General features: G+C 44.3%; 1 protein-coding gene across 1 annotated transcript in view; it reads left to right on the plus strand.

Annotated features, from left to right (window-relative positions):
• map3k3 (mitogen-activated protein kinase kinase kinase 3) overlaps positions 1–27,771 on the plus strand; it is a 146,900-nt gene that overhangs the window by 32,650 nt on the left and 86,479 nt on the right. The window contains exons 5-7 of the mRNA XM_067969120.1: positions 14,322–14,421; positions 20,372–20,485; positions 26,979–27,099. Coding sequence (XP_067825221.1) covers positions 14,322–14,421; positions 20,372–20,485; positions 26,979–27,099 — 335 coding nt within the window. The remainder of the gene's footprint in view (positions 1–14,321; positions 14,422–20,371; positions 20,486–26,978; positions 27,100–27,771) is intronic.

The raw sequence follows: 27,771 nt of genomic DNA on the forward strand, positions 1-27,771 counted from the left end.
GCATACTCTTCTGTTGACTAACTTAAGATGATATTTGCACCATGCTGCAGTGTTGCTGTCAGCCGTGGCTCAATGGTATCACTCTCACCTCTGTCAGTAGGTCATGGATTCAAGTCCCACTCCAGAGACTTGAGCACATAATCTAGCTTGACAGTTCATTGCAGTACTGAGGGACAGCTGCACTGTCGGAGGTGCCATCTTTTGGATGAGATGTTAAACTGCGGCCCCGCCTGCCCCCTCAGGTGGACGTAAAAGATCCCACGGCATATTCAAAGAAGAGCAGGGGAGTTCTCCCCGATGTCCTGGCCAACATTCATCCTTCAACCAAAATCTAAACCAGATTATCTTGTAATTTATTTCGTTGTTGTTTGTGGGAGCTTGCTGTGCGCAAATGGCTGTCGTGTTTCCTACATTACAACAGTGACAACACTTCAAAAGTATGTATTGCTGTAAATACGCACTGAGGTCATGAAAGGCATGATATAAATTCAAGTTGTTTTCTATTTCTTTTGTAGTGACTTTTTTTGCATTAAAGATGTATGGATGTATAAAACATTTTATTATATATATACACATTTAATCCTATAATCATGCTTTTTTATTATTTAAAACTCCACTGATGGCTGAGTTTACTCGATGAGTAGCTGCAGCTTATAGACCAGGAACAGCCGGGCGTTTAGTCTGCAGTCTGCCACTTCAGTTGAACCCCACATTATCTGTGAGCAATGCCACGGGAGATCTTTTGGTAATTGTTTAGAAAGGGGCCCCGGGTGCCGTTTAACGATGCAGTTACGCGGCAAGGACAACAACGATAGAAAGTCCGGGATAACAGCAGCCACAGTGAGGCAGAGGCAGAGGCAGAGGCAGAGGCAGAGGCAGAGGCAGAGGCAGAGGCAGAGGCAGAGGCAGAGGCAGAGGCAGAGAATGTTGCAGCGATGTACTTCCGCTACCATGGAGTACCACATTCATTGTTATGTGCCGACTTACGTAAAGTTTGTGGCATTCCGTTCTTTGAAAAGTTTAGATCTTGGTTGACCAAATCATTATTCCAGCACGTTTCTGTAGGGTTGATGTTTATGAACATTTGCCAGTAAAATCAGATAAAGCTAATTGTGGAATTTCTTATGTGCAGTTGAAGCTAGAAATCTTCTTAACTGATGCCTGCCAAAAAAACAAATCTGTTGCTTGGCGTACTGACCCCAGATCAGCATTGTGTATTTGCTAGCAGTGATTTTTTTTTTGCCACTAATCTTAGTCCATAGTTTATAGTTTTTTTTGAACAGGATATGAGGCTGTATTTGGTGCGTGCTGTGAATCTACTGCTTGTTTAGTACTCTGGCTCAGTAGGGATATGATACGAGCTGTACCAGTGCCGGAGCAAATTGAGCATTTATTCTAAATTAATTTTTGAAATACATAAAATTAACTATAACATGCAAGAGGGGAAACATGCAAAAGCATGAGTGCAGAAAGAAAAATCAAGACATTAAAGAGAAGTGAGAAATGCACTGTATACAGAAAGATAGCAATATTACAACAATAACACATTGAAAAGTACAAGTTCACATCCGCTTCTGTTCAGTGTGTACACCACTGACCAGGATATAGGGCTAGCAGGAGTGTCCAAATTTGCAGATGATACTAAAATAGCAAATAATTCTAAGGACCAAAGCAAGCTGCAAGGAGATATTGATACTGAAAGTGGCAGATAGAATTCAATATCAGTACATGTGAGGTGGTACATTTTGATAGAAAAAAATCAATGTAATAATTATACTTTGGAAATGTGATGTGAAAGAGGAGAGGAATTTGTAGGTTCAGGGTCACAAAGCATTAAAAGCAGCACCTCAAGTGGATATGGCCATAAAATGCGAATTAAATACTGGGTTTTATGGCAAGAGGTATAGAATATAAAAAGGCGACATGTAATGGTGAATATATAATACCTTAGTAAGACCACAGTTGGAGTAGTGTGTGCAGTTTTGGACCCCACACTATAGGAAGGATGTTGAGACAACAGAAAGGGTACACCACAGAGTCACTAGGATGCTGCCTGGTATGAAAAAATACAAATATGAAGAAAGACTAGAAGAATTGGGGCTGTTTTAGTTAGAACAGAGGAGATTATGGAGTGATTTGATAAAGGTGTTTAAAATTATGAAGGGATGGGACAAAGTAGACAGAAATAGACTGTCAAGGGGTGTAGAACAAGGGGACATAGATATGAAATTAAATGTAAGAGATTTAGGACAGAGGAAGACAAACCTTTTTACACGGAGGCTGTGGAATGCACTACCAGAGATAGTGATTGAAGCAGGGACCATGTCATTTAAGAATCGATTAGATCGGCAGTTGAAGGAAAGGACGATAAAAGGACATGGAATTGGGATTATTTGTAATGGGATTAAACCAATCAAGAGTAACATTGAAAGATCAGATAAACCAACCCAGGAGTTAATGGAGAGCCTCGACAAGTACCAGATCAAGAACAACAGTAGGCCTATTCAAGCCTGATATTGACAGTTTAGTTGGGATCAGGGCACCAGGTCATGGATTTTACACTAAGTAAGGCTTTTGGTTTGATCATTGTTGGAACCTCTACCATTTCTAATTTACACTGATAACTTGTATTCAGAATCACAATGGAAATTGGTTACATTTGCAGATGATACTAAACCAGGAGTGATAGTTGATTTTGAGGAAGCAGTTCAGGAAATACAAAGTGAGTTGGGCAAAATGTGTAAGTGGCAGATAAAATTTAATGTGTACAGCGTGAAATTCTACACATTAGAAGAAAAAAATGAGCGCCATAACTGTTGCATGAATGGTATTGAACTATCAACGGGTGAAGTAGAGAGATCTAGGGCTTTAGTAGACTCAATGTTGAGGGGCAGCAATTAACAAAGAAAGTAGAATACAGAAATATATAACCAGAGCATTAGAGTACAAGTCAGAGGAAGTCATACTCAAACTGTATAGTGCATTGATCACACTACACCGTGACTACTGTGCCCAATTCTGATCACAAGGAGACATTTGAAAACTAGAGATTGTTCACAGAAAAGCCAGACCTTGATTCCAGTGTCAGAAGATTGAATAAACATGGGCTTTTCCCCTTGAAAAGAGGTAACCTTATAGAGGTATACAAGATATTAAACTGTATGAAGATAGATCTTGAAAACTACTTCCTACTGAAGCATGTAGGACAAGGGGGACAGGTTCAAACTAGTAAAAGGCACTGATGTCAGGAGGTTTCTCACATAAAGAATGATCAATATGTGGAATGGATTTCAGGGTAGAGTAATGAAGGGACAAACCTTGGAGGCAGTTAAACCATTGGATGCCGTGATGAAGGGTTGGCACATCACATCTTTCTGGATGGATGAACTCAGATGGGCTGAATGGCCTATCTCATTCATATTCATCTTCTGATTCTCGGGACTCCGAAGGATCAGGGCAGCAAGAGGGGAGAATTCTTTGGGGCAGAGAAGTGGACATCTCGCTTGATAAAAGTCAGAAGGAAATGGGCAGACAATAATATGAGGACAGGAATGGACAGGTGTAGCTGGAGCAGTGGGGTGAGATCAGGGAGGAGAAATATGAGCCATCTGTTTTTTTTCATCCCTCAGGGGTGTAAAGAGCCTTTCTGCACCAGCTTTGGCGTATTCTGCTAGAGCAGGAGTTTTTCACAAGCATGAAAGACCTTTAAGCCAGATGGCTATTGACGTGACTGTCTTTTCTTCCCCCCACAATTTAAACTCTGTAATGCAGTAACAGTAACGACTTATGATGTGGAGCCCTGTCTGTAATGTTCTATGTGGTGCTCAGTCATAACCATAGTAACAGGTTTCACTGCAGTGAGGGATATTTTCACTGTCTGGGAACAAAGGTCGATGTCCAAGTAATGTAGGCTGCATAGTTATTTTGTTTCGGCTTGTTTGCTTACATCATTCCAGTACCCTGCTAATGGCAGACTTTCAGTGCTGTTGCATTACGTAGTTTCTACCATTCTAGCCATGTAAAACTATTGTTACAGTAAAATACTGATCTCCCTGATGGCTTAGTGAGTGAGTGCACTGCATGATGTTGTACTGAGTCATACAGACTAGAAGATTCCAAGTTCGATGTCAGTTCTGATGAGTTAGCAGAACTCTGTGGGATGCTGCAATTTATCTCAGTGCCTCCCTGGGCTGGGGCCGGAGATAGAGGACGAATCCTGCTGTAAAATGCTTGGACCTTGGATGAGAATGGGATTGGGCTTGTCTGTTATAGCCCCCACAGTTTAAGAGCCTACCAACACTGACAATAGGATGGCCAGAGAGCAGTCAGTGCCTTTGGATTCATACCCCATCAAGAAGCTGAGTGCTTTCAGAATTGAGGGGGAGGGGTGGAACTAACACCAAAGTCAGGTATTCTGTTCTATTTGCAATAAACAAAAAATGTATAATCCAACTTGAATATTCAGAGTACTATTTTAAAAAAGTGTTTATATTCTTTTTCCGTATTTAGTTACGTTTTGTAATTCAGCATTAAATTTTTGTATAATTTGTAGACTAACACTGCAAATGTTTTTATATGAAAGAATGTGTATTTTGCAGTTTTCAGGGGCTTGATTCAATGTGACACAGTGCCAAGTCTGTGAAATGTCTTGGTTGGAAAATGTTTTGCTCAGTTGCTTTCTATGTGATTATAGGACTGATAAGATCATTTAAAAAATGCAAGAAAAAATCAATTGGATATTAGCTGAAGATTACACAGTGGTTGGTGACTGTCCAGCGTGAAGTTGGTAGATAAGTCCGATTGCCACAGTTATTGTGACAAGTTTGGAAAGGGCATTGTGGTTTGTGTAAGGATGCCAGTATCTGACCACAGAAATGTAAGGTAGATGGAAGGAACTGGGGCTCAGGAATATAATAAAAAGCATGAACTTGAAAACAAAGCCCAGCATTGAGTAGCACATGATCTGTGCGCAGGAGCTCAGGGCTTATTCTGAAGCATATAATAATTCCCTGAAATTCCGTCCTCGCGTACTGTTAATGACTCAAAACAATTACACCAGTTAATATCATCAACTCTGCAAAGCATTAAATGCCCTTTGGAAGCGTCAAAGGGAAATTGCCAGGAAAGAAGAGATGAAAACACATTGGAATGTTTGTGCTGATTCGAGCATATGTTTGGTAATACAGTATACCTTTTTTAAAGGGGATATTAACTAGGATGGAGATTCTGGTGGTTCAGTAGGTAGATTAAATTTTTCAAGGAGGTGACGAAGAGAATCGATGAGGATAGCGCAATTGATACATGGATTTTAGCAAGGCTTTTGACAAGGCCCCACATGGCAGATTGGTCAAAAAAATAAAGACCCATGGGATCCAAGGGAATGTGGCAAATTGGATCCAGAATTGGCTCAGTGGCAGAAAGCAAAGGGTTATGGTCGACGGGTGTTTTTGCGACAGGAAAGCTGTTTCCAGTGGGGTGCCGCAGGGCTCGGTACTAGGTCCTTTGTGGTATACATTAACGATTTGGACTTAAACATAAGGGGCATGATTTAGAAATTTGAGGATGACACAAAGATAGGCCGGGTGGTTGATAGTGAGGAGGAAAGCTGTAGACTGCAGGAAGATATCAATGGACTGGTCAGATGTGCAGAAAAGTGACAAGTGGAGTTCAATCCGGAGAAGTGTGAGGTAATGCATTTGGGGAGAGCAAGCAAGGCAAGGGAATACACAATAAATGGAAGGATACTGAGAGGTGTAGAGGAAGTGAGGGATCTTGGAGTGCATGTCCACAGATCCCTGAAGTTGGCAGGACAGGTAGATAAGGTGGTTAAGAAGGCATATGGAATGCTTTCCTTTATTAGCCGAGGCATAGAATATAAAAGCAGGGATGCTGGAACTGTATAAAATACTAGTTAGGTCACAGCTTGAGTACTGCGCACAGTTCTGGTCACCACATTATAGGAAGGATGTAATTGCACTAGAGAGGGTGCAGAGGAGATTTACGAGGATGTTGCCAGGACTGGAGAATTTTAGCTATGATGACAGATTGGATAGGCTGGGGTTGTTTTCCTTGGAACAGAGGAGGCTGAGGGGTGATTTGATTGAGGTGTACAAAATTATGAGGGGCCTCGATAGAGTGGATAGGAAGGACCTATTTCCCTTAGCGGAGGGGTCAATAACCAGTGGGCATAGATTTAAAGTGATTGGTAGAAGGATTTGAGCGGAAATGAGGAATTTTTTTTTCACCCAGAGAGTGGTGGGGGTCTGGAACTCACTGCCTGAGAGGGTGGTAGAGGCAGAAACCCTCAACTCATTTTAAAAAAATACCTGGATGTGCACCTGAAGAGATGTGACCTGCAGGGCTACGATCCAAATGTGCGAAAGTGGGATTAGGCTGGATGGCTTGTTTCTCGGGTGGCTCGTTTCTCAGCTGGCACGGACACGATGGGCCAAATGGGGCCTCCTTCTGTGCTGTAAATTTTCTATGATTCTATGAACTGCATGGTGATATTGAGCCACACAGATCAGAAGATTTGTATCCTCGTCTTTGTTTTGTTCACCCTTCATCCCTGAGCTTGCTGATTTACATTGGCTCCCGCTCCAGCAACGCCTCGAATTTAAAATTCTCATCCTTGTGTTCAAATCCCTCCATGGCCTCGCTCCAGCTTCACAACCCTCCTTGAACTCTGCGTTCTTCCAATTCTGACCTCTGGGGCATCTCCGATTTCCTTCGCCCCAGCTTTGGCGACCGTGCCCTCAGCTGTCCCGTCCCCAAGCTATAGAATTCACTCCCTAAACTTCTCTACCTCTCTTTCCTCCTTTTAAGATGCTCCTTAAAATCTACCTCTTTGACCAAGCTTTTGGTCACCAGTCCTAATATCATCATATGTGGCTCGGTGTTAAATATTGTCTGATCGCGCTCCTGTGAAACGCTTTGGGACATTTAATTATGTTAAAGGCACTGTATAAATACAAGTTGGTGTTGTGTTGGCTAGTTCCATCCAGGATGATGGTAGGACTGCTTCAGTTGACTTCAGCATCCTTGTACTAGGGAAGGGGACAATTTTCTAGGATTTACAAATGTTGGGTGAAGGCGGAATTGGATTGAGCTGTTCAGCCTTTGTTTGAATAACCTGCTGACACTCGCTATGTGGGATCAGATATGCAAAGTGGCCGCTTGGGTCAAGAACTAGAGAGTTGCCGGTCCCCATTAAACTGTATCCCAGCCTAGGTATCACTGGGGTGATGTACCGTGGATGCTCAGTCCCCATTAAACTGTATCCCAGCCTAGGCATCACTGGGGTGATGTACCGAGGGTGCCCAGTCCCTGTTGAACTGTACTCCAGTAATAGTTGATGCTTTCAGAAGAGACGGAAAGAAAAAGAGGATTGAATTAGAATTTTAAAGGAACATTGAGTTTCGTCATTTATTCAAATAAAAATGAAGAAACCTTCTGATAACAGGAATCCCAGTAAAATTTGAAAGCAGCCAACCTGTTGCATGCTGGTTATGACTTTGGTTGTGTATTGGCCCCTGTCTTTCCTCCAACCCCCTCCCAGCATAATGTATCTTCAGTCAAGAACGCAGGCAGGCTTCATTCAATGCAGCTTCTCCTTCAGCTGCGAGGAGATTCATGATAATAGCATGGGTTAAGTTGCACTACACCATTCCTTTGCTTTCCATTCCCCTGGGAGCAGTCCCCCAGTGATCGCACTGAAGCCTTGAAATTGCCATGTGGGTAATCTGGGGAGGGACAAAACCCACATCTGTGCCGTAGTGACCTTAGTACTATACCAATGACTACCTGTCATGGTGTTAGTATATCAATGACAACCTGCCATTGAGAGTTAGTGTACCAATGACTACCTGCCATTGAGAGTTAATGTACCAATGACTACCTGCCATTGAGAGTTAATGTACCAATGACTACCTGCCATTGTGAGTTAGTGCACCAGTGACTACCTGCCATTGTGAGTTAGTGTACTAATGTCTACCTGTTATGCTAAGTTAGTATACTAATGACTACCCATCATGTTGAATTAGTACCAATTCATGATAGGTACCAATCACTACCTATCATAGTAAGCATTTTAAAACCTTTTATATAGAACAGGTACTGGAGAACTGTTAACCAGGGCATTGACACATTAATTTTTTATGATATTCTCTGTCACTTGATGCACTCTGAGTAGAAGGGCACAGGTTTGTGGGTGTGATCGCTCTACATACCAAGTTCTTCATCTGGGATATGCTGAGTGGCAGGAAGCAGTTTCTTACGGGGAGGGAGAGTAGGAAAGACAATTAGAGAGCAATTGAATAAATACTTGATGGGGAAAAATTTGCAGGGCTATGGGGAAAGAGCAGGGGAGTGGGACAAACTGGATAGCTCTTTCAAAGAGCCGGCACGATGGGCCGAAAGACGGCCTCCTGTGCTGTATCATTCTATGATTCTAAGTCACCCTAGCCGCATGGAGGGCTAGGGCACGTTACTTGTCCATCCTGCTCCGTGCAGTGTGGTATGGTGGGTTGAACAGGGAGTCTGAGAGGAGAATGAGAGAGAAAATTAAAAATGGGGGTTGTGGGATAAGGTAAGTGGATGGAATGTTGCCACACTTGTTTTGTTGTGCTGCTAATGTATGTGGGGGATGAGTGGGCCACATTGAAACTTGCCATAAGTGTGTGGTGTCAGGATACGAGAGTCAGGCAGAAATGGGCAGATGGCAATCTCTGGCTACGTCTAAAGGACGAGTTGGTTATGAACTGCGAAACTTGTGGAGAATATCCCCTGTCGACACCTATACTTCAATTCCATGTCAGCCTAGTCCTGAAACTGCATCACCTGCAAACATCAAACTGCAATCTTTGGCCAAGACTGATTGGCCACTTTACTACAGTATATGGAGCAGGAATTGATTGATTCCCAGACTGCTGAATTAACTGTTGCTGTGGCAGTACATTTGGCCTCAGTGCCCCTGAGCTCGCAAAAGACAGAACAGTCAGCGTTCCTGCTCCAATGACACGTGTGTGTGTGTGTGTGTGTGTGTGTGTGTGTGTGTGATCATGTTTATGTGGGCTTGTACACATTGGATGAGTATAGGATCAGGCCTGCCTCCATGGTACTATAGCTTGTCAATCTTCTGGATTCCCACGTGGAGAATACCAACCTGGGTAAGGTACTGGATGCCCTGTGCCTTCAGGAGAGGAAGAATGATAATTAGTGGAATGGGCATAAAAATAAGGATTTGATGAAACCTGTCAGTTTTCTTGTACTGTCTACCAGCTCTGCAAATCATGAGTTGGAACTACAGAAGCACTGGCTTTGTGCAGGATCTGCTAGGAGCATTTTTGCAAGAAGCCAGTAATAACTAGAGGTTTTGGTGGCTGAGGTTGGCACAGTTGGTGCATACCAGCGTGATCATTGGTATTTTTCTTCTGTACTTTATGATCGCAATCCACAGTAATTATCCCTTTACCAGAGCAGCAGAGGATGGGGCCGAGATACACTTTCATTGGGCCTATACTCTCGAGTTTAGAAGAATGAGAGGTGATCTCGTTGAAACATAAGATTCTGAGGGCTTGACAAGGTAGATGTTGAGAGGCTGCTTCCCCTGGCTGGAGAATCTAGAATTAGGGGGTACAGTTTAAGGATATGGGGTCGGCCATGTAGGACTGAAATGAGGAATTTCTTCACTGAGAGGGTTGTGAATCTTTGGAATTCTCTGCCCCAGAGGGCTGTGGATGCTCAGTCGTTGAGTACATTCAAGGTTGAGATCGATAGACTTTTGGAATCTGAAGGAATCAAAGGACATGGGTATCAGGCGGGAAAGTGGAGTTGAGGTCGAAGATCAACCATGATCTTATTGAATGGCTCAAGGGGCCGTATGGCCTCCTCCTGCTCCTATTTCTTATGTTCTTATGTAATTGCAGGAGGAATCATAGCTAACAGTGTGAAAGATAGTTCAGCAATGTGTGTTTTTCAGGAGGGTGTGGGGGTGTGGTGGTAGGAGAGAATGTGTGTATCTGATCCTCACAGTAAGTTTAGTGAATTAGTGCTATTCACAGTCGGCTTGCATAACCAGATGAGGATCCGATAAAACTGGTAATCCTGTAGAGTTGCTAAAATCAAAATCTGCTAAATGTAAACCTTGGACAGCCATGGTACACTGGGGTAATGGTGTGTACAGTATGGTACACTGGGGTAATGGTGTGTACAGTGTTGGTACACTGGGGTAATGGTGTGTTTAGTGTGGTAAACTGGCCCTCCTTATCCTTCTCGACTTGTTTGCAGCATTTGACACAGTTGACCACACCATCCTCCTCTAACATCTCACCTCTGTTGTCCAGCTGGGTGAGACTGCCCTCGCCTGGTTCTATTCTTATCTATCCATTCGTAGCCAGAGAATCTCCTGCAATGGCTCCTCTTCCAGCTCCTCACAGTTACCTCGAGTCCCCCAAGGATCGACCCATGGCCCCCTCCTATTTCTCATCTACATGCTGCCACGCGGCGACATCATCCGAATGCACAGGTTCCACATGTACACTGACAACACCCAGTTCTACCTCGCCACCACCTCTCGACCCCTCCACTGCCTATGATTTGTCACGCTGCTTGTCCAACATTCAGTCTTAGATGAGCAGAAATTTCCTTTAATTAAATATTGGGAAGACCGAAGCCGTTGGTCTCCGCCACAAACTCCGTTCCCTAGCCACCGACTCCTTCCCTCTCCCTGGCCACTATCTGAGGCTGAACCAGACTGCTCGCAGCCTTGGTGTCCTATTTGACCCCGAGCTGAGCTTCCGATCCCAGATCCTCTCCATCACCAAGATTGCCTACTTCCACCTTTGTAACGTCGCCTGCCTCTGCTCCTGCCTCAGCTCGTTTGCTGCTGAAACCCTCATCCATGCCTTTGTTACCTCTAGACTCGACTATTCAAATGCTTTCCTGGCTGGCCTCCCACCTTGCACCCTCCGTAAACTTGAGCTCATCTAAAACTCTGCTGCCCATACCCTAACTCGCACCAAGTCCCGTTCATCCATCACCCCTGTGCTCACTGACCTACGTTGGCTCCCGGTCTGGCAACGCCTCAATTTTAAAATTCTCATCCTTGTTTTCAAATTGCTCCATGGCCTCACCCCTCCCTATCTCTGCAATCTCCTCCAGCCTTACAGCTCTGAGATCTCTGCCCTGCAGATAGGGCTTCGGTTTAATGTCTTATCCGAAGGATGGTACCTCAGTCAATGTCAACTAAGGTTATGTGCTAAAGTCCTAGATATGAGGGCTTGGACCCAGTTGATAGCACTCTCTCTTTTGACTCAGAAGAGAGAGTGCTATCAACTAAGTCAAGCTGAGGTGATGAAATCAGAATAATGGCTAGGACTGTTATATATGGTAATAACATAATATGTCATTGAAGTTCTGCAATAAACATTGGTGATTTAAAATTTAAGGATTTCCTTGTGATTTTAGTTATTACATACGTGTACAATAACTCACTGACTGTCACATATCAATCTAATACAGTCCCCTGAGATTTAATTTGACCCAGGATGAAACTAAATGGCATATAAAATATAGATCTTGATACGTAAACCCTCCAAGTAGCAGAAGGTGAGGCTGGAAGCAGTGCTGGTGCTGGTATCCCACCTTCCCTTTTCTTTGTCCTTACAATCCTGACTGCTGGTTTAGGCCTCATTCCAGGTCTAGCAAGATGTTTGTCATCCTTTTAATATACCATACTATTCTGCTAATTTACCCCTCTGGAACAATCTTGGCATTCCTCTCAGTGGGGCGAGATTGGATTTTATAAGAGTCAACCTCAACAGTACTCTGCAAGGTAAACATCTTGAGGTTGGTGAGTCTTTCCATACCTCCAAGTATACTTTTTTCTCAGAATGCTCAGACGTAAGCCAAGACTTCATGGTTCCTGACTGTATTGGTGGAGTTCCGTCCATTGCCATTATAAGCATTAAGGGTGGATAAAGGGGAACCAGTGGACGTAGTGTATTTAGACCTCCAGAAGGCATTCGACAAGGTGCCACATAAAAGATTATTGCTCAAGATAAAGAATCACTGGATTGGGGGTAATATTCTGGCATGGGTGGAGGATTGGTTATCTAACAGGAAGCAGAGAGTTGGGATAAATGGTTCATTCTCGGACTGGCAACCAGCAGCCAGTGGTGTTCCGCAGGGGTCGGTGCTGGGTCCCCAACTCTTTACAATCTATATTAACGATTTGGAGGAGGGGACCGAGTGTAACATATCAAAGTTTGCAGATGATACAAAGATGGGAGGGAAAGTAGAGAGTGAGGAGGACATAAAATACCTGCAGGGGGATATAGACGGGCTGGGTGAGTGGGCGGAGATTTGGCAGATGCAGTACAATATTGGAAAATGTGAGGTTATGCACTTTGGCAGGAAAAACCAGAGAGCAAGTTATTATCTTGATGGCAAGAGACTGGAAAGTACTGCAGTACAAAGGGATCTGGGGGTCCTAGTGCAAGAAAATCAAAAAGTTAGTATGCAGGTGCAGCAGGTGATCAAGAAGGCCAACGGAATGTTGGCATTTATTGCTAGGGGGATAGAATATAAAAACAGGGAGGTATTGCTGCAGTTATATAAGGTATTGGTGAGACCGCACCTGGAATACTGCATACAGTTTTGGTCTCCATACTTAAGAAAGGACATACTTGCTCTCGAGGCAGCTCTCAGTTAATCCCGGGGATGAGGGGGCGGACATATGAGGAGAGGTTGAGTAGATTGGGACTCTACTCATTGGAGTTCAGAAGAATGAGAGGCGATCTTATTGAAACATATAAGATTGTGAAGGAGCTTGATCGGGTGGATGCGGTGAGGATGTTCCCAAGGATGGGTGAAACTAGAACTAGGGGGCATAATCTTAGAATAAGGGGCTGCTCCTTCAAAACTGAGATGAGGGGAAACTTCTTCACTCAGAGGGTGGTAGGTCTGTGGAATTTGCTGCCCCAGGAAGCTGTGGAAGCTACATCATTGAATAAATTCAAAGCAGAAATAGACAGTTTCCTAGAAATAAAGGGAATTAGGGGTTACGAGGAACGGGCAGGAAATTGGACATGAATTTAGATTTGAGGTTCGGATCAGATCAGCCATGATCTTATTAAATGGCGGAGCAGGCTCGAAGGGCCGATTGGCCTACTCCTGCTCCTATTTCTTATGTTCTTAAGCCATGTCCAAATAAACCCAAAGATTCTGAGCTTTCCACATTCTGAGATAACCACTTCATCTGTTGCTTCCTTTCTCTCCGTTTAACCCGCACTCCTGCATTGCTCATTGCATGTCCTTAAATCCTGATTCTGCCCATTTCTGTCTCCATTCATCCGGCCTCATCTTCTCTCCCACCCCCCCTTCCCAATTTTCCTCTTTAAATTTTTTAGTCTAACATCCGATCCAACAGAATTATATTTTCTTACAATTGTCCCAAAATAACTTCTGTGACTCTTCCTTTCCACTCCTCTGTTGGTACAGTTGCTCGGTCTCCTAAAGGAAGAGCTAATGATCTTGGTAAAGAAACTCCTGTTAGAATTGTGAGTCCTCACATTTACCAGGTCACTTATAACTTGAAACCTAAACCTTTGTTCTCTATTAGTGTAGCTTATGGCTAACAGTCAATCCTGATTGTGGTAAATGGCCTTCTGGAGCATATGTGGGATATGGAAGATGGAAAAATACTATAGTGTTAGACACAGACTACAGACAATGCCTACTGTCCAAAATGGATATAATAATGTATAAAAGTAGAAAGATACTTTACTGTGCAATAAGCAAACTTACACTCTATACAACTAGTTTGACTGTTTAAAAAGACAGTGTAGTTCCTCCCTTTCCTCTCAGAGGTCCTGAAATGACTCGTTGCCACATATCTCTGAGCTCGCCTCTCGTGTCCCTGAAGGTCCTCTTTTTCCTCGTTTTTCTGCTTGGCGTCCACATTTCTGCCTTGCGAAACAAACATTCTCTGAGATGCAATGAGCATTCCAAAACTGGATTAGTTTGAGGTCACTATTTGGATGTTTTGATGTTTTGTACAGTTTCAATTTCGTCTATGTTAACTATTAGTGCATTTTTAAAATAAAAAGTATTTTAAAAAAATATAGAAGTGGAAGCTGTCCTGTTGGATTATTTCATGTTGTTCTGGTCCCCGTGTTGCAAAATGGTGATTCAGTGGGGGCCCTACAACTAGTCCCTGCAGAACTCTTGATCGTGCTCTGTAGCTACCTATTGCTGCTGAATGTGAAACGATCCAAGTTTGCACTGTGTTGATTTGTTTGTGTTCTTTGTCCCATTGTCAGAATCATACAGTTCAGCCGTCCAGTCAAATATGAAGAACTGCACCAGAAAGTCAAGACCGTGTTTGGGCAGCAAATGGACTTAAACTACACAAACAATGAGGTAATTTGCTGTGTTCAAGGCTCTTAATCGCTTTTATTTCCAGTGTTGAGCCTGGCTGCCTCTGTCTCCTCGTTGCCACTCCCTCGAGATTCCCAGTTCTTTCTGGAATTTTCCCCCTTTGCCCCGAGATGTCATAAGAATAATTTCGTCCATGAACTTCGCCACTTGCTCTCTCAACCTCCTTTCAATCCAACATCTTATCACCCATTTTCTCCTCATCAGCCTCTCTCTTTATTCATGCATTATTCCCACCCTTTTTGAAGATGCCATCACGCACTTCCCCCTTCTCCCCCCCACCCCCCCCTTTTAAAAAGCCAACCCTTGATGTCTTAATCTTCCTAAGCCACTATCCTATCTACACTGTGCTTCTTTAATGCTTCCATTCAAGGTTCTTGAATGCTTCAATGTCTATATGTTCATCTCACTCAGGCTCCCACTGAGTCCTTACAGTCCAGTTTACAACCAACCCACAGCATCAAAACCACTCTGGTCAATGTCGTCCTGTGATTTCAACCACAAGTCACTGCTCTTCTCGTTATCCTGAACATCCTAGAGGCAGAAACCCTCCACTCATTTAAAAAGTACTTGGATGTGCACTTGAAGTGCCATAACCTACAGGGCTATGGACCAAGTGCTAGAAAGTAGGATTACGCTGGATAGCTCTTTTTCGGCTGGCACAGACACGATGAGCCGAATGGCCTCCTTCTGAGCCGTAACTTTCTATGATTCTATGATTCTCCACTGCCTTTGACACTGTTGGCCACACAATTCTCCTTAACCACCTCCTGCACATTTCCCTTGTGTCACACCATTCCCTCATAGTTCCACTCCTTCCTGCCCCAGCACAGTCACTACATCTCCTCAAAACAGTTTCCTGTATGTTCACCTCTCCATACTTGGGACTCCTCCTCTCCAACTGACCCTTAACAACATTTTATGCAATTGTGGGATCAGCTTCCACATGGATGTCAGACACTCAACTTTATCTTGCCTCACAATTCTTGACTCCAGGACTGTTGCTATGTTACCAAACTTCCTGTCAACAAGAAGTTCTGGATGAGTTATAACTTCCTATAACTCCACTTTGGCCCTTGTACTACCTATGTCCCTTTGGCACGGACTCCATCCACCTCCCTGGCTCCTCACTCAGGCAGAGCCCAGTAGAGTACAGTCTCTGTTTGACTCCAAGTTGAGCTATTGACCCCACGGTCGGCCGGCAAGGCCTAGCCTAACTGACACAGTCATCCATGCCTCCATTACCTTGAAGATTGGTTTCTCAAATCCTCTCCGCGCTGGTCTCCCCATTTTCACCCTGGAAGGACTTCAGTCAATCCAAAGCTTAGCATCCGAGTCATCCTCTACACAAAGTCGCCCCCAGCCTTGCCTAGTTCCACTGGTTCCCTGTACCACAGCAAATCCACTTCAGGATCTTCATTGTCATTTTGAAGCTCATTCACAGCCTTGCCCTACCCTGTTTGGGAAATCTCCAGCCTGCACTCTGTTCCTCCGACTCCACATTACTCCTTTGTTCTCTTGTCCTCTCCCCTCCAGTGTTGGAGATGATCTTTCAACCATTAATCCCCTGCCCTGTGGACCTTGGTTCTGGATACATTTTGCCCTTCTCCCTCTCTCCCTGACTTCAAGCCTCCTAAACACCTATTGTTTCAACCATGCGTTATTTCACTCCCTCTCCCCAACATTCCTTCACTTCCAGCTTTCCGCCTTATAAGATGCCCTGAGTCCTGTTAACGTGGTGCTTTAGATAAATGTAAATTGATGAGAGGATAGAATGGGGGGAAAATAGGAATGAACAGCACAATTTGTGTATTATTAATTATTTTTAGTTTAATATTTTGCAAATATGTGAGGGCAAGGCTGGATGGCATCTATTTTAATGCAAGGAGTCTTGCGAATAAGGTGGATGAACTGAAGGTGTTGATAAACACATGGGAGTATGATATTGTTGCTGTCACAGACATGGTTGAGGGAGGGGCAAGACTGGCAGCTCAATATTCCGGGGTACAGAATCTTCAGGCGAGACAGAGGGGGAGGTATAAGAGGAGGGGGGGTTGCAATATTAATTAAAGAATCAATTACTGCCATAAGGAGGGATGATATATTAGCAGGTTCCTCTAATGAGGCCATATGGGTGGAGCTTAAAAACAAAAAGGGGGCAAGCACTTGGATGGGAGTGTACTATAGGCCCCCAAACAGTCAGGGGGAGATAGAGGAACAGATATGTAGGCAAATCTCAGAAAATTGTGCAAATAATAGGGTAATAATAGTGGGGGATTTCAACTTCCCCAATATTAACTGGGATACTCAGAGTGTAAAAGGCTTAGAGGGTACAAAATTCTTAACGTGCATCCAGGAGAGCTTTTTGAGCCAGCATGTAGAAAGTCCTACAAGAGAGGGGGCGGTACTGGACCTAATTCTAGGGAATGTGGCCGGCCAAGTGGAAGAAGTGCTAGTAGGTGAGCACTTTGGAGAGAGTGACCATAATTCGGTGAGATTTAAGGTGGTCATGGAAAAGGACAGGGAGGGGCCGGAAATAAAGGTTCTAAATTGGGGGAAGGCCGATTTTAATAGGATAAGGCAGGATCTGGCCAAAATGGACTGGGATCAGCTGCTTGTAGGAAAATCCGCATCGGAGCAATGGGAGTCTTTCAGAAGGGAGATTGAGACCATACAATGGCAACATGTTCCCGTAAAGGTCAAGCGTGGTTCCAAGAACTCCAGGGAACCTTGGATGTCAGGGGATATACGAGAATGGATTAGGAAAAAAAGGAGGGCTTTTGGCAGATACAAAAGGCTAAAGATGGAGGAAGCCCTAGAGGAGTACAAAAAGTGCAGGGGGATACTTAAAAAAGAAATTAGGAGATCAAGGAGGGGCCATGAAATAACACTGGCGAGCAAAATAAAGGAAAATCCTAATGTTTTATAAGTATATTAAGGGTAAGAGGATGACTAGGGAAAAAATAGGGCCCATTAGGGACAAAAATGGCAATCTGTGTGTGGAGCCGGCAGATGTAGGAGGGGTTCTAAATGAATTTTTTGCATCTGTTTTCACTATGGAGAAGGACAATGTAGACATAGAAATACGGCAGGGGGACTGTGATATACTCGAACATATTAACATCGAGCGGGAGGAGGTATTGGCGGTTTTAGCAGGCCAAAAAAGGATAAATCCCCAGGCCCGGACGAAATGTATCCCAGGCTACTGTGTGAGGCAAAGGAGGAGATTGCGGGGGCTCTGTCACATATATTCAGAACCTCTCTGGCCACAGGGGATGTGCCAGAGGACTGGAGAACCGCTAATGTAATACCATTATTCAAGAAGGGGAGTAGGGAAAAACCGGGGAACTACAGGCCAGTGAGCCTAACATCAGTGGTAGGAAAATTATTGGAAAAAATTCTGAAGGACAAAATTAGTCTCCACTTGGAGAAGCAAGGATTAATCAGGGATAGTCAACATGGTTTTGTCAAGGGAAGATCATGTCTGACTAATTTGATTGAATTTTTTGAGGGGGTGACTAGGCATGTGGATGAGGGTAACGCAGTGGATGTGGTATACATGGATTTCAGTAAGGCCTTCGATAAAGTCCCCCACAGGAGACTGGTCAAGAAGGTACGAGCCCATGGAATCCAGGGTGCCTTGGCACTTTGGATACAAAACTGGCTTAGTGGCAGAAGTCAGAGGGTGATGGTCGAAGGTTGTTTTTGTGACTGGAAGCCTGTGGCCAGTGGGGTACCACAGGGATTGGTGCTGGGGCCCTTGCTGTTTGTGGTCTACATTAATGACTTGGATATGAATGTAAAAGGTATGATCAGTAAGTTCGCTGATGATACAAAAATTGGTAGGGTGGTAAATAGCGAGGAGGATAGCCTCAGTCTGCAGGACGATATAGATGGGTTGGTCAGATGGGCGGAACAGTGGCAAATGGAATTTAACCCGGAAAAGTGCGAGGTGATGCACTTTGGAGGGACTAACAAGGCAAGGGAATACACAATGAATGGGAGGACCCTAGGCAAGACAGAGGGTCAGAGGGATCTTGGTGTGCAAGTTCACAGATCCCTGAAGGCGGCGGAACATGTAGATAAGATGGTAAAGAAGGCATATGGGATACTTGCCTTTATTAGCCGAGGCATAGAATACAAGAGCAAGGAGGTTATGATGGAGCTGTATAAAACACTGGTTAGGCCACAGCTGGAGTACTGTGTGCAGTTCTGGTCGCCACACTACAGGAAGGATGTGATCACTTTGGAGAGGGTGCAGAGGAGATTCACCAGGATGTTACCAGGGCTGGAGTGCTTCAGCTATGAAGAGAGACTGGGAAGATTGGGTTTGTTTTCCTTGGAGCAGAGGAGGCTGAGGGGGGACATGATTGAGGTGTACAAAATTATGAGGGGCACAGATAGGATGGATACTAAGGAGCTTTTTCCCTTCGTTGAGGGTTCTATAACAAGGGGACATAGATTCAAGGTAAAAGGCGGGAGGTTTAGAGGGGATTTGAGAAAGAACTTTTTCACCCAGAGGGTGGTTGGAGTCTGGAACTCACTGCCTGAAAGGGTTGTGGAGGCAGGAACCCTCACAACATTCAAGAAGCATTTGGATGAGCACTTGAAATGCCATAGCATACAAGGCTACGGACCAAATGCTGGAATATGGGATTAGAGTAGACAGGGCTGATGGCCGGCGCGGACACGATGGGCCGAAGGGCCTCTATCCGTGCTGTATAATTCTATGACTCTATGACTCTATTACAGTAATAAAGCTACTCAAACACCAGGAATCATTTATTATTGTAACATCATCATATTGTCAGCATGCTACAAAACAATAAACAAAACTGGTCAGTCCTGGGAGACTGGAATTTCCCTGGATCTATCATGAGTCTAAGGGTTAACCCAGCAATTTCAAGCAAGAATCCTCTAATGCCCAACGTCTGCCTTCGTTGCTAATCTCCTTGCAGTAAAATGGCCATCGGTGAGCTAAAGCTGCCAGTAAGAACACAGTGGATCAATTCTGTACCTGAGGGTGCTGTAGCAGGGTTTAAAGTACTGTCGAGGCAGGTGTCATCAATTGTTGTAAGGAACACAAGTCACCTGAAGGAGCAGAGTCACCTGGTACTTGTTCTGTGGGTAATATAGTGCATGGAAACAGCTACACTGCACAGCCGACTGTATCATGGCAGCTGTACCAGTTGAATGTTAAATCTCTAGGTTTTTGTTCAGTTGTAGAAATATTAAAAGCAACCAACTGGGAAAATGTAATCTCTAAATGGACTAGGATTTATAAAGATTTGTCTGGGCTGTCATGCAGTTTCTGCTCCTTATCTTCGGTTTTCTTGGTCTTGAGTTTTTCTTGTGCAGTGGAATCTTGATTATTCACCTGGTGAATAGAAATTGGACGGTGGAGAGTCCCCCTATACTTAGTTTAACGTATGAGGTTTTAACTTCTGATTGCTGTGTTTAGATTATCTCTTCAAGCATGTGCAGATAAAACCTACATTTTTCCATTTTAAAAATGAGATACTCTTAGGGGAAAAGAGATGCTGGAAGTCCTGACTGTTGCTGGCCTCCTGGCCCAGAAACCCTCACTGCCTATGCCAAAGCTTAAACCTTGAGCTGCACTGTGAATTCTGCTGGTTACTGCACACCCAGATAACTCCTCGAGTTGCTGGATTTGGATCCGTAAGGTTGGGGAAAATTCAGTTTCAAGCGCTCAACTGCGGTTATGTAAACTGGACTCTCTCAAACAACCTTGAGAACAAACAAGGGTGCAGATAATGGAATACTGGATAACCGAGGTTCTACGGTACTTTGACTCTGAGTTTGCTGCTTTTTTCCGTTTTCTTGCTGGTTGTCACGCTTACTTTTGCTCCCCTTTGTGTGACTGCGTACGCTTAGTACTGATTTAGTTTGGTTCTGTGCTCCCTCTTGCTCCCAGCTATTGATTCCATTACGAAGCCAAGATGATCTCGACAAAGCCGTCGACCTCCTGGATCGAAGCTTTAACATGAAAAGCCTGAAAATCTTGCTTGTAGCTCAGGAGAAAAACCACGTAAGTGTTAATGTTCCCCGGTCCTCAAGGTGAGCAGTTCGCTTTGGGAGCACCTGACTCCTTAAATAAATAAAAGCAGGAAAACAATTGTGGGAGTCAGTTATCTGGAATGTTCAGCAGTAACTTGAATAGCGAGCAGTTCTCCCTTTTAAAACAAAAATTAAAGAAAGCATATCATTTATAACATTAGGTAACCATCTCAGGTCAGCATTATAACATTGTCCACTGTGCATCCCTTAGGGCCTCATGGGGGAGAGAGGGAAGGAGCAGGGAATGTAGCAGACTGGCAGAGCCAGTCAACCACAGTTATTTGCAGAGGATGTGATGTGGCAGAACCTTTCCAGCACAGCTACCTGATTTCCTTGAGCTCGGTTCAGTTCAGTCCGTTCACTAATTTTACATGGCCCATCTGCTGAGCAAGTAAGCAAGCAGATGCGGGCAAGTTTCTGTCTTTTCTTTCACAGGTCATTCGAATTAAATGAAAACTCTCAGGCGATTTTGTGCCTCTTTCTTTTCGTATTTCTGTGCTGTAGTCAGACGAGCGATTCTGGATGGAATATGGGATCCTGAGCTTTATAAATAGAGGCATAGAGTACAAAAACAAGGAAGTCATATTGAACCTTTATAAAACACTGGTTCGACCACAACTGGAGTATTGTGTCCAGTTCTGGGCACCGTACTTTAGGAAGGATGTGAAAGCCTTAGAGAGGGTGCATAAAAGATTTACTAGAATGATTCCAAGGATGAAGGACTTCAGTTATGTGGATAGACTGGGGAACCTGGGGTTGTTCTCCTTGGAACAGAGAAGGTTGAGAGGAGATTTGATAGAGGTATTTAAAATCATGAAGGGTCTAGACAGAATAGATAGAGAGAAACTGTTTCCATTGGCGGAAGGGTGAAGAACCAGAGGACATAGATTTAAGGTGATTGGCAAAAGAACCAAAGGTGACATGAGGACAAACTGTTTTACGCAGCGAGTGGTTAGGATCTGGAATGCACTGCCCGAGGGGGTGGTGGAGGCAGATTCAATCCTGGCTTTCAAAAGGGAACTAGATAAGTACTTGAAAGGAAAAAAATTGCAGGGTTATGGGGATAGGGCAGGGCAGTGGGACTAGCTGAATTGCTCTTGCATACAGCCGGCACGGACTCGACGGGCCGAATGGCCTCCTTCCGTGCTGTAACCTTTCAATGATTCTATGAATGCAAGTGTTGTCTTGCACCCTTAAACCCAACCCACCCCCACACATGCACACCCCCGCATAGGCACACCAAGAGATGCGTCCAGACACACGCACGCTTCACTTAAAATCACATCATGTGGTGTTAAACTCTTTACTGACTGCTACTAGAACGGATGAAGTCAACTTTACTCCCAAGCACATCTGGTGGGTTTTATTTATTCCTAAACCTTCCAAGTTCGGAGCTCCTACTAGTATGGACACTGGCTGGCTCCGCGCTTCAATTTACCGTGCAAAATAACTTGGCCGCGGCACGACTGCCTGCCTTCCCACTTCTGCTCTGGCTGCTCTTCAAGTGATTTTTTACATTGGACTAAAGAGCTTCTCACATAGTTCTAAAGAGCTTTAAACAAAAACAGTGTGGGAGAAGCTGTGTTGGCTGATGGTGTATTTTATTCTTTTGCATTTTCAGTTTTTAAAAACAAAGCATTGTGCAAGCTATGCAGCTCCAAGGAAGGTCCCGGGAAAATTGTTCGTAGGGCAGCAAACGTGACATGCTGCCAACTCACCTTGCTTCCAGCAAGCCCCCCCCCCTCAACATACTCACTGAAAGCACCACATTGTAGGACTTAATCCTGGAGAATTTCCTTCAAAATAAACAACATTTTATCAGCACGTAGCTGGAATTTGCACCGTTTGGAAGAGCTGCTTGTGGTTTACAATCTCTTGCAGTTACAAATGTGTTTGCAATCTCTATCCCTTGCCACCAACCTGATGAAATGACACTTGCCACCGATCTGTTCAATAACCAGCAGCAATAAAAACCATGTTTACTGTGTCCCTGTTCTCTCATATCTCCCACAATTACTGATTAATGCATTCTGAAAGCACTGACTCATACCAGCTACGATTCCTTCTGGGATAAGAGCGCGCCAGTACCCTATCCAAGTGCTTATTTTTCATATGTGCGTTTAGACAACAGCAACAACTTGCATTTATATGGCGCCTCTAACATAGTCAAACATCCCAAGATGTTTCACTGGAGCGTTAGCAGTCAGAATCTGACACCGAGCCACATGAAGAAATATTAGCACAGGTGACCAAAAGCTTGATCAAAAGGGTAGGTTTTAAGGAGCATCTTAAAGGAGGAGAGAGAGGTGAAGAAGTTTAAGGAGGGAATTCCAGAGCATCAGGCTGAGGCAGCTGAAGGCACAGCCATCAATGGTGGGTCAAAGGAATTTGGGGATGCACAAGAGGCCAGAATTGGAGGAGCATGGAGATCTCGGAGGGTTGTAGGGCTGGAGGAGGTTATAGAAATAGGGAGGGGCGAGGCCATGGAGGGATTTGAACATGAGGATGAGAATTTTAAAATCGAGCCGTTGCCGGACCGGGAGCCATTATAGATCAGTGAGCACAGGATAGTGAATGTCAGTAGGCTATTCGATTGGGAGACCATCACCCTATCCTGTCCTCAGCCGACTGTCATCCTTCGTCCCCCTCCTCTGTGCGTGTACACACACATGCATGTATATGCAACAACAACTTGCACCTTTAACGTAGTAAAACATCCCAAGGAGCTTCACAGGAGCGTTATCTAACAAAATTTGACACCAAGCCACATAAGGAGATATTAGGACAGGAAGAGGTATATTTTAAGTAGTGTCTTAAAGGAGGAGAGGTGGAGAGATTTCTGGAGCTTAGGACCTAGGCAGCTGAAGGCATGGCCGCCACGGAGCGATTAAAATCGGGGATGCGTGAGAGGCAAGAATTGGATACAGACACATATGTGTGCACAAATACACACGTGCACACTTTCGAGCAGGAGCCCTGGCTGATGAGCTTTATTCCCCTTCCTAGCCCAGGATGGCTGAGACTTATTGCAGTCTCTATTGCTTCCCTGGCTGAGGACAGCCAGCTCAGCACGCCCAGGGCTGGACCCTGGAACCTTCTGGTCTTTTTGACTTGGTGCTATCGCAGGCCGTTACTCACTAAGTTAAAGGACAAACCATTCTTCAATTTAATTTTAAACCACACCGCATTCAATGCGAATGGCTTGCAGAATTAAATGAAATGGAGACTGATGACGGTCATAAAGTTTGCTTGATGAAGGATCTAGGAAAGCTGTGTGGTAACTTTGTAGCACTTAAAAACATTCACCACATATTTGAAGGATCTCAGTCAATTCAGGGTATTTTGACTAAATTTAGAAACCCATTTTAGTGTCTCATTGTTAGGGTCGTTGCCTGCAAACTCTCATTATTGTGGAGCACCACAACAGATGAGCACGGGAGATTTGTGAAGGGCAGCCTGTATTTGCCAGTCCGTCCACATTCTCAGTCACTTGCTGGAAAGCCTCATTTGGTGAGGCGTCTTTCCCCATGCATGCTGGTGGTGATGAGTGCCCAGCTGCATGCGGCTACCTTTTGCACTGACATTAAGCGAGCAAGCCATCCAGCTATCTTGTGGATGATCCGCCTGTTTGAATAATGATTGCCCTCACAGCGAAACAGACCACCGCTAATTTCCTGCCCTGCTGTACCGTTGCATAGACTAGTTTTTAATCCCATAGATATCGGGATAGAATCATATAGCATAGAATGAGGCTATTTGGCCCATTGTGCCTGTGCCAGCTCTTTGAAAAAGCTATCCAATTAGTTCCGCTCCCTTGCTCTTTCCCCGTAGCCCTGCAAATTTTTCCTTTTCATGTATATATCCAATTCCCGTTTGAAAGTTACTATTGAATCTGCTTCAACCACCCTTTCAGGCAGTGCATTCCAGATTGTGACAACTCTGCGTTCTTAAAAAAAAAATCCTCATCTCCCCTCCGGTTCTTATGCTAATTATCTTAAATCTGCATCCTCTGGTTACCAACCCTCCTGCCAGTGCAAACAGTTTCTCCCTATCTACTCTATCAAAACCTCTCAGAATTTTGAACATCTCTATTAAAGCTCCCCTCTAAGGAGAACAATCCCAGCTTCTCTAGGCTTTCCACATAACTGAAGTCCCTCATCAGTTGCGTTGTTCATTTGGACATAGTCTGCATTTCCCGTGCCTCCACAGTGTGTCCCTCGTCAACCGCCTCACACTGAGGAAATGGATTTTCTGAGACATTTTCTTCCTCCGCTTCCCCCTCCCCTCCCCCTTGTTGCAGTGACATCAATTTCCACTGTGGGTCCAGGTTGTAAGTGGATAGAATTCATGCCAGGTGCACCAGTGGGTTTGGGAGTCATGCAGGCCCTAGGACTTGAACCTTTCCCCCCTCTCCATGTTGCATCTTAACTGCTGCATTGCCAAGTGTTACATGTGCTAATGTTACTGACAAAATTACACAGCAGATGTTTACATTTCCACTAGCGTCCAAGTTGAAGCCCAATAAATGTTTGTCTTTCTAATAAAGTTTTGGTGAGCAATGACCAAGGGTTTGTTGCTTGATCTTGTTGTTTTCCTTCAGAACTCGCAGGTTGGCCTATGCCAGATGTGAGAGCGTTTTTTGTTTCAGATTGCTGGCTGTTTTTTCCTTGTGCTGTGAGTAATGTAGAAACACACGGCAGGTTTTCACAGAAGCCACTGTTTTGCTCCGAGCTCCCACTTCCTGTTCAGCACAGAAAGGCACATTTGCTGGGGCACTGTGATGTGAATTCTGAAGAGAGACGCTTTTTATTTTAAGCTTCTCTCCGTAAACTCTCTGCCATTGGCAATCTGTGCCAGCCCCAGTATAACGTCACCAACAGCTGATGACTAATCACATTTTTTTCAATATATCGTCCCAGTTTTATCCCTGGAATAAAAACAAGTTCAGGAAATAATACGTAGCAAGAATGAGTGCACTGTAGTTTTTAATCCCATACTGTTGATCGTCACTTTCTCTTGTGTTAACAGGTTTAAGATTGGACCAGTTTGTGCCAGTAAAACACAATGCCGGTATTCACTGCAATTACTAGGGCTGGACTAATTACACACAATTAATCTTAAGCAACAAATTTAAACTATCATAGAAATGACAATCCAGTTTAAACACAGCATTCAGATATTTGGGTGTCATGGTGATTGGAGTCTCTCAATTCATTCAAATCAGCTTTTCCACCAAAGACCTGCTTATAAATGAACAGCTTAAAAATTCATTTTAGCGAAGTGTTTCCAGGTCAAACTGCCTAGCACTTTATTTTGTTTTTCCAATCTCCTTCCCTTCTCTCCTGGAGGAGCTAGCTCTTTCTAGTTCCACAGGTATCAGCTGACCTCCATTATCTCACCCAAGTGACCATTCTTCATGTGTGAGCCTAGACAGTTCCTGTCTGCAGGTTAACCAACCACAGGGGACATCAGCCGGGTATGGTGGTGTAGTGGTTATGTTACTGGACTGGTAATCCAGGATGCTGGACTAATATCTAGAGAACGGGAGTTCAAATCCAATCACGGTGGGTTTAGAATTTGAATTCAATTTTATTTTTTTAAAATCTGGAAATAAAAAGCTGACATCAATAAAAGTGTCCCTGAAGCTTTTGGTTTGTCATAAAAACCCAACTGGTTCACGAATGGTTTTTGACTTAATCCATTTGGTGGATCCCCCCCCCTGCCCCAAGGCCTGGTGGAGCAGCAAGTGCTGCCAGGCTTTCCCCGTTGCCATTTTTTTATGAGGGTGGGGAAGAGGAGAGTGAGGGCAAGACTTGCTCCAAATTGGTTTGTCTCTGTGTTCCGCACCACACACCATCTCTGCCTGTCCTCCCCACGAGGCTCCGGCAGCCAAAGCAGCCGAGAGACGGTTTTTCAACTTTTCCTTATGAACAAGCGCCTGTCCCAGTTGCTGTGCCTTCCCACAGCGATCAGACTGGGATCTGTATAGGGTTGCCAACCCTCCAGGATTGTCCTGGATTCTCCAGGAATTAAAGGTTAATCTCCAGGGCACTGCTGCGAGCAACACCCGGGAGAAAAATCATAGGGACATCAAAAAAGATTTGTTTTTTTTTTCCACTTTCCTTGAACACTTTTGTTTATTAGTTATAAAAATTTTGGAGATGGGAGCAAAGGCTATTTGACAGTCAAGAATCATCCATTTGGGTAATGGAGTCTGTTCGCTTTTCAATTGGCATCGGAAGAGGGTGCGCTGAGAGGATGGACATGTTGGGCGACTAAAGGCGGGAGCATGGGGGCGGCATGGCTGGAGACCAAGGCTGTGATGAAACCCACAGGAATACATCCAACCAGCATTGGCAACCCGAGATCCGTCGGGAGTTTGACACTGCTGCCATTGCCATAGTTGAAAGATGGAAATGATGAACCTTGGGCATGAAGATCTAACTCCCTTTCTCCAATCCTAGACATCACCAGCTTCTTCAACTGTCCCGAAACAGGTCCGCATTAAGGCCTCTCAGTCAGTGGGGGACATTCTCAGCACCATCTACCAGCCACCAGATTCACGGGGCAGGCACCTCTCTGTTGGTGAGTACCAGATCTTCAGCAATTTGAAAGAATGTTAAAGCAGCTCTTACAGTAAAAGTAACGAGACCTAAGTAAGGCCCTGTAACCAGAGGGTTTGCTGGAATGCTCCACATCCAGCACCAGGAACTATTTACTTAATAACTTTAGATCCGTTTTCTTTTCTAAAAGTTAAGCAGAGTTGCCGTGAAGTGCTATGGGAATAGGCTAATAGCTTGCTAGCCTATTCTGTGTGCTAATCCTGTCGATGTTTGAGCTAGACTAGATTAGTAGATTTTTTTTTTTGAACGTTAAGTTTTGAAATAAGTTCTAAAAAGTTCTAAAACCAATGGTCTGGGAATCGAAGTGTTAAAAGTTTAAATTTTACTTCTGGCATATGCCACAGTGGGGCTGTATTGATGTGGTGGTTCCAAACCTATGGTGGCCACACTGCAAGTTTTGAACCGGGCAGTCCCGTCTCGGGCATAGTTGCTTGGGAATTCTTATGACCAAAATTAAGACTGTCACAGTTTTCAAGAGCTGCCTTTAAAACTCACACAAGCAGACACTTTTCATGCAGGACATACAATTTGTGTTTTTTTTTTACAATGCCCTCTCTCTGTCAGATTTTGGACTGGGCAAAAGCAGGCAGTCCTGTTCAAAAACTGCCCTTGCTCCGTGAAGGTTTGCTTTTTG

Source organism: Heptranchias perlo, chromosome 30 (assembly GCF_035084215.1).
Source record: "Heptranchias perlo isolate sHepPer1 chromosome 30, sHepPer1.hap1, whole genome shotgun sequence".
In the NCBI taxonomy this organism is placed as follows: Eukaryota; Metazoa; Chordata; class Chondrichthyes; order Hexanchiformes; family Hexanchidae; genus Heptranchias; species Heptranchias perlo.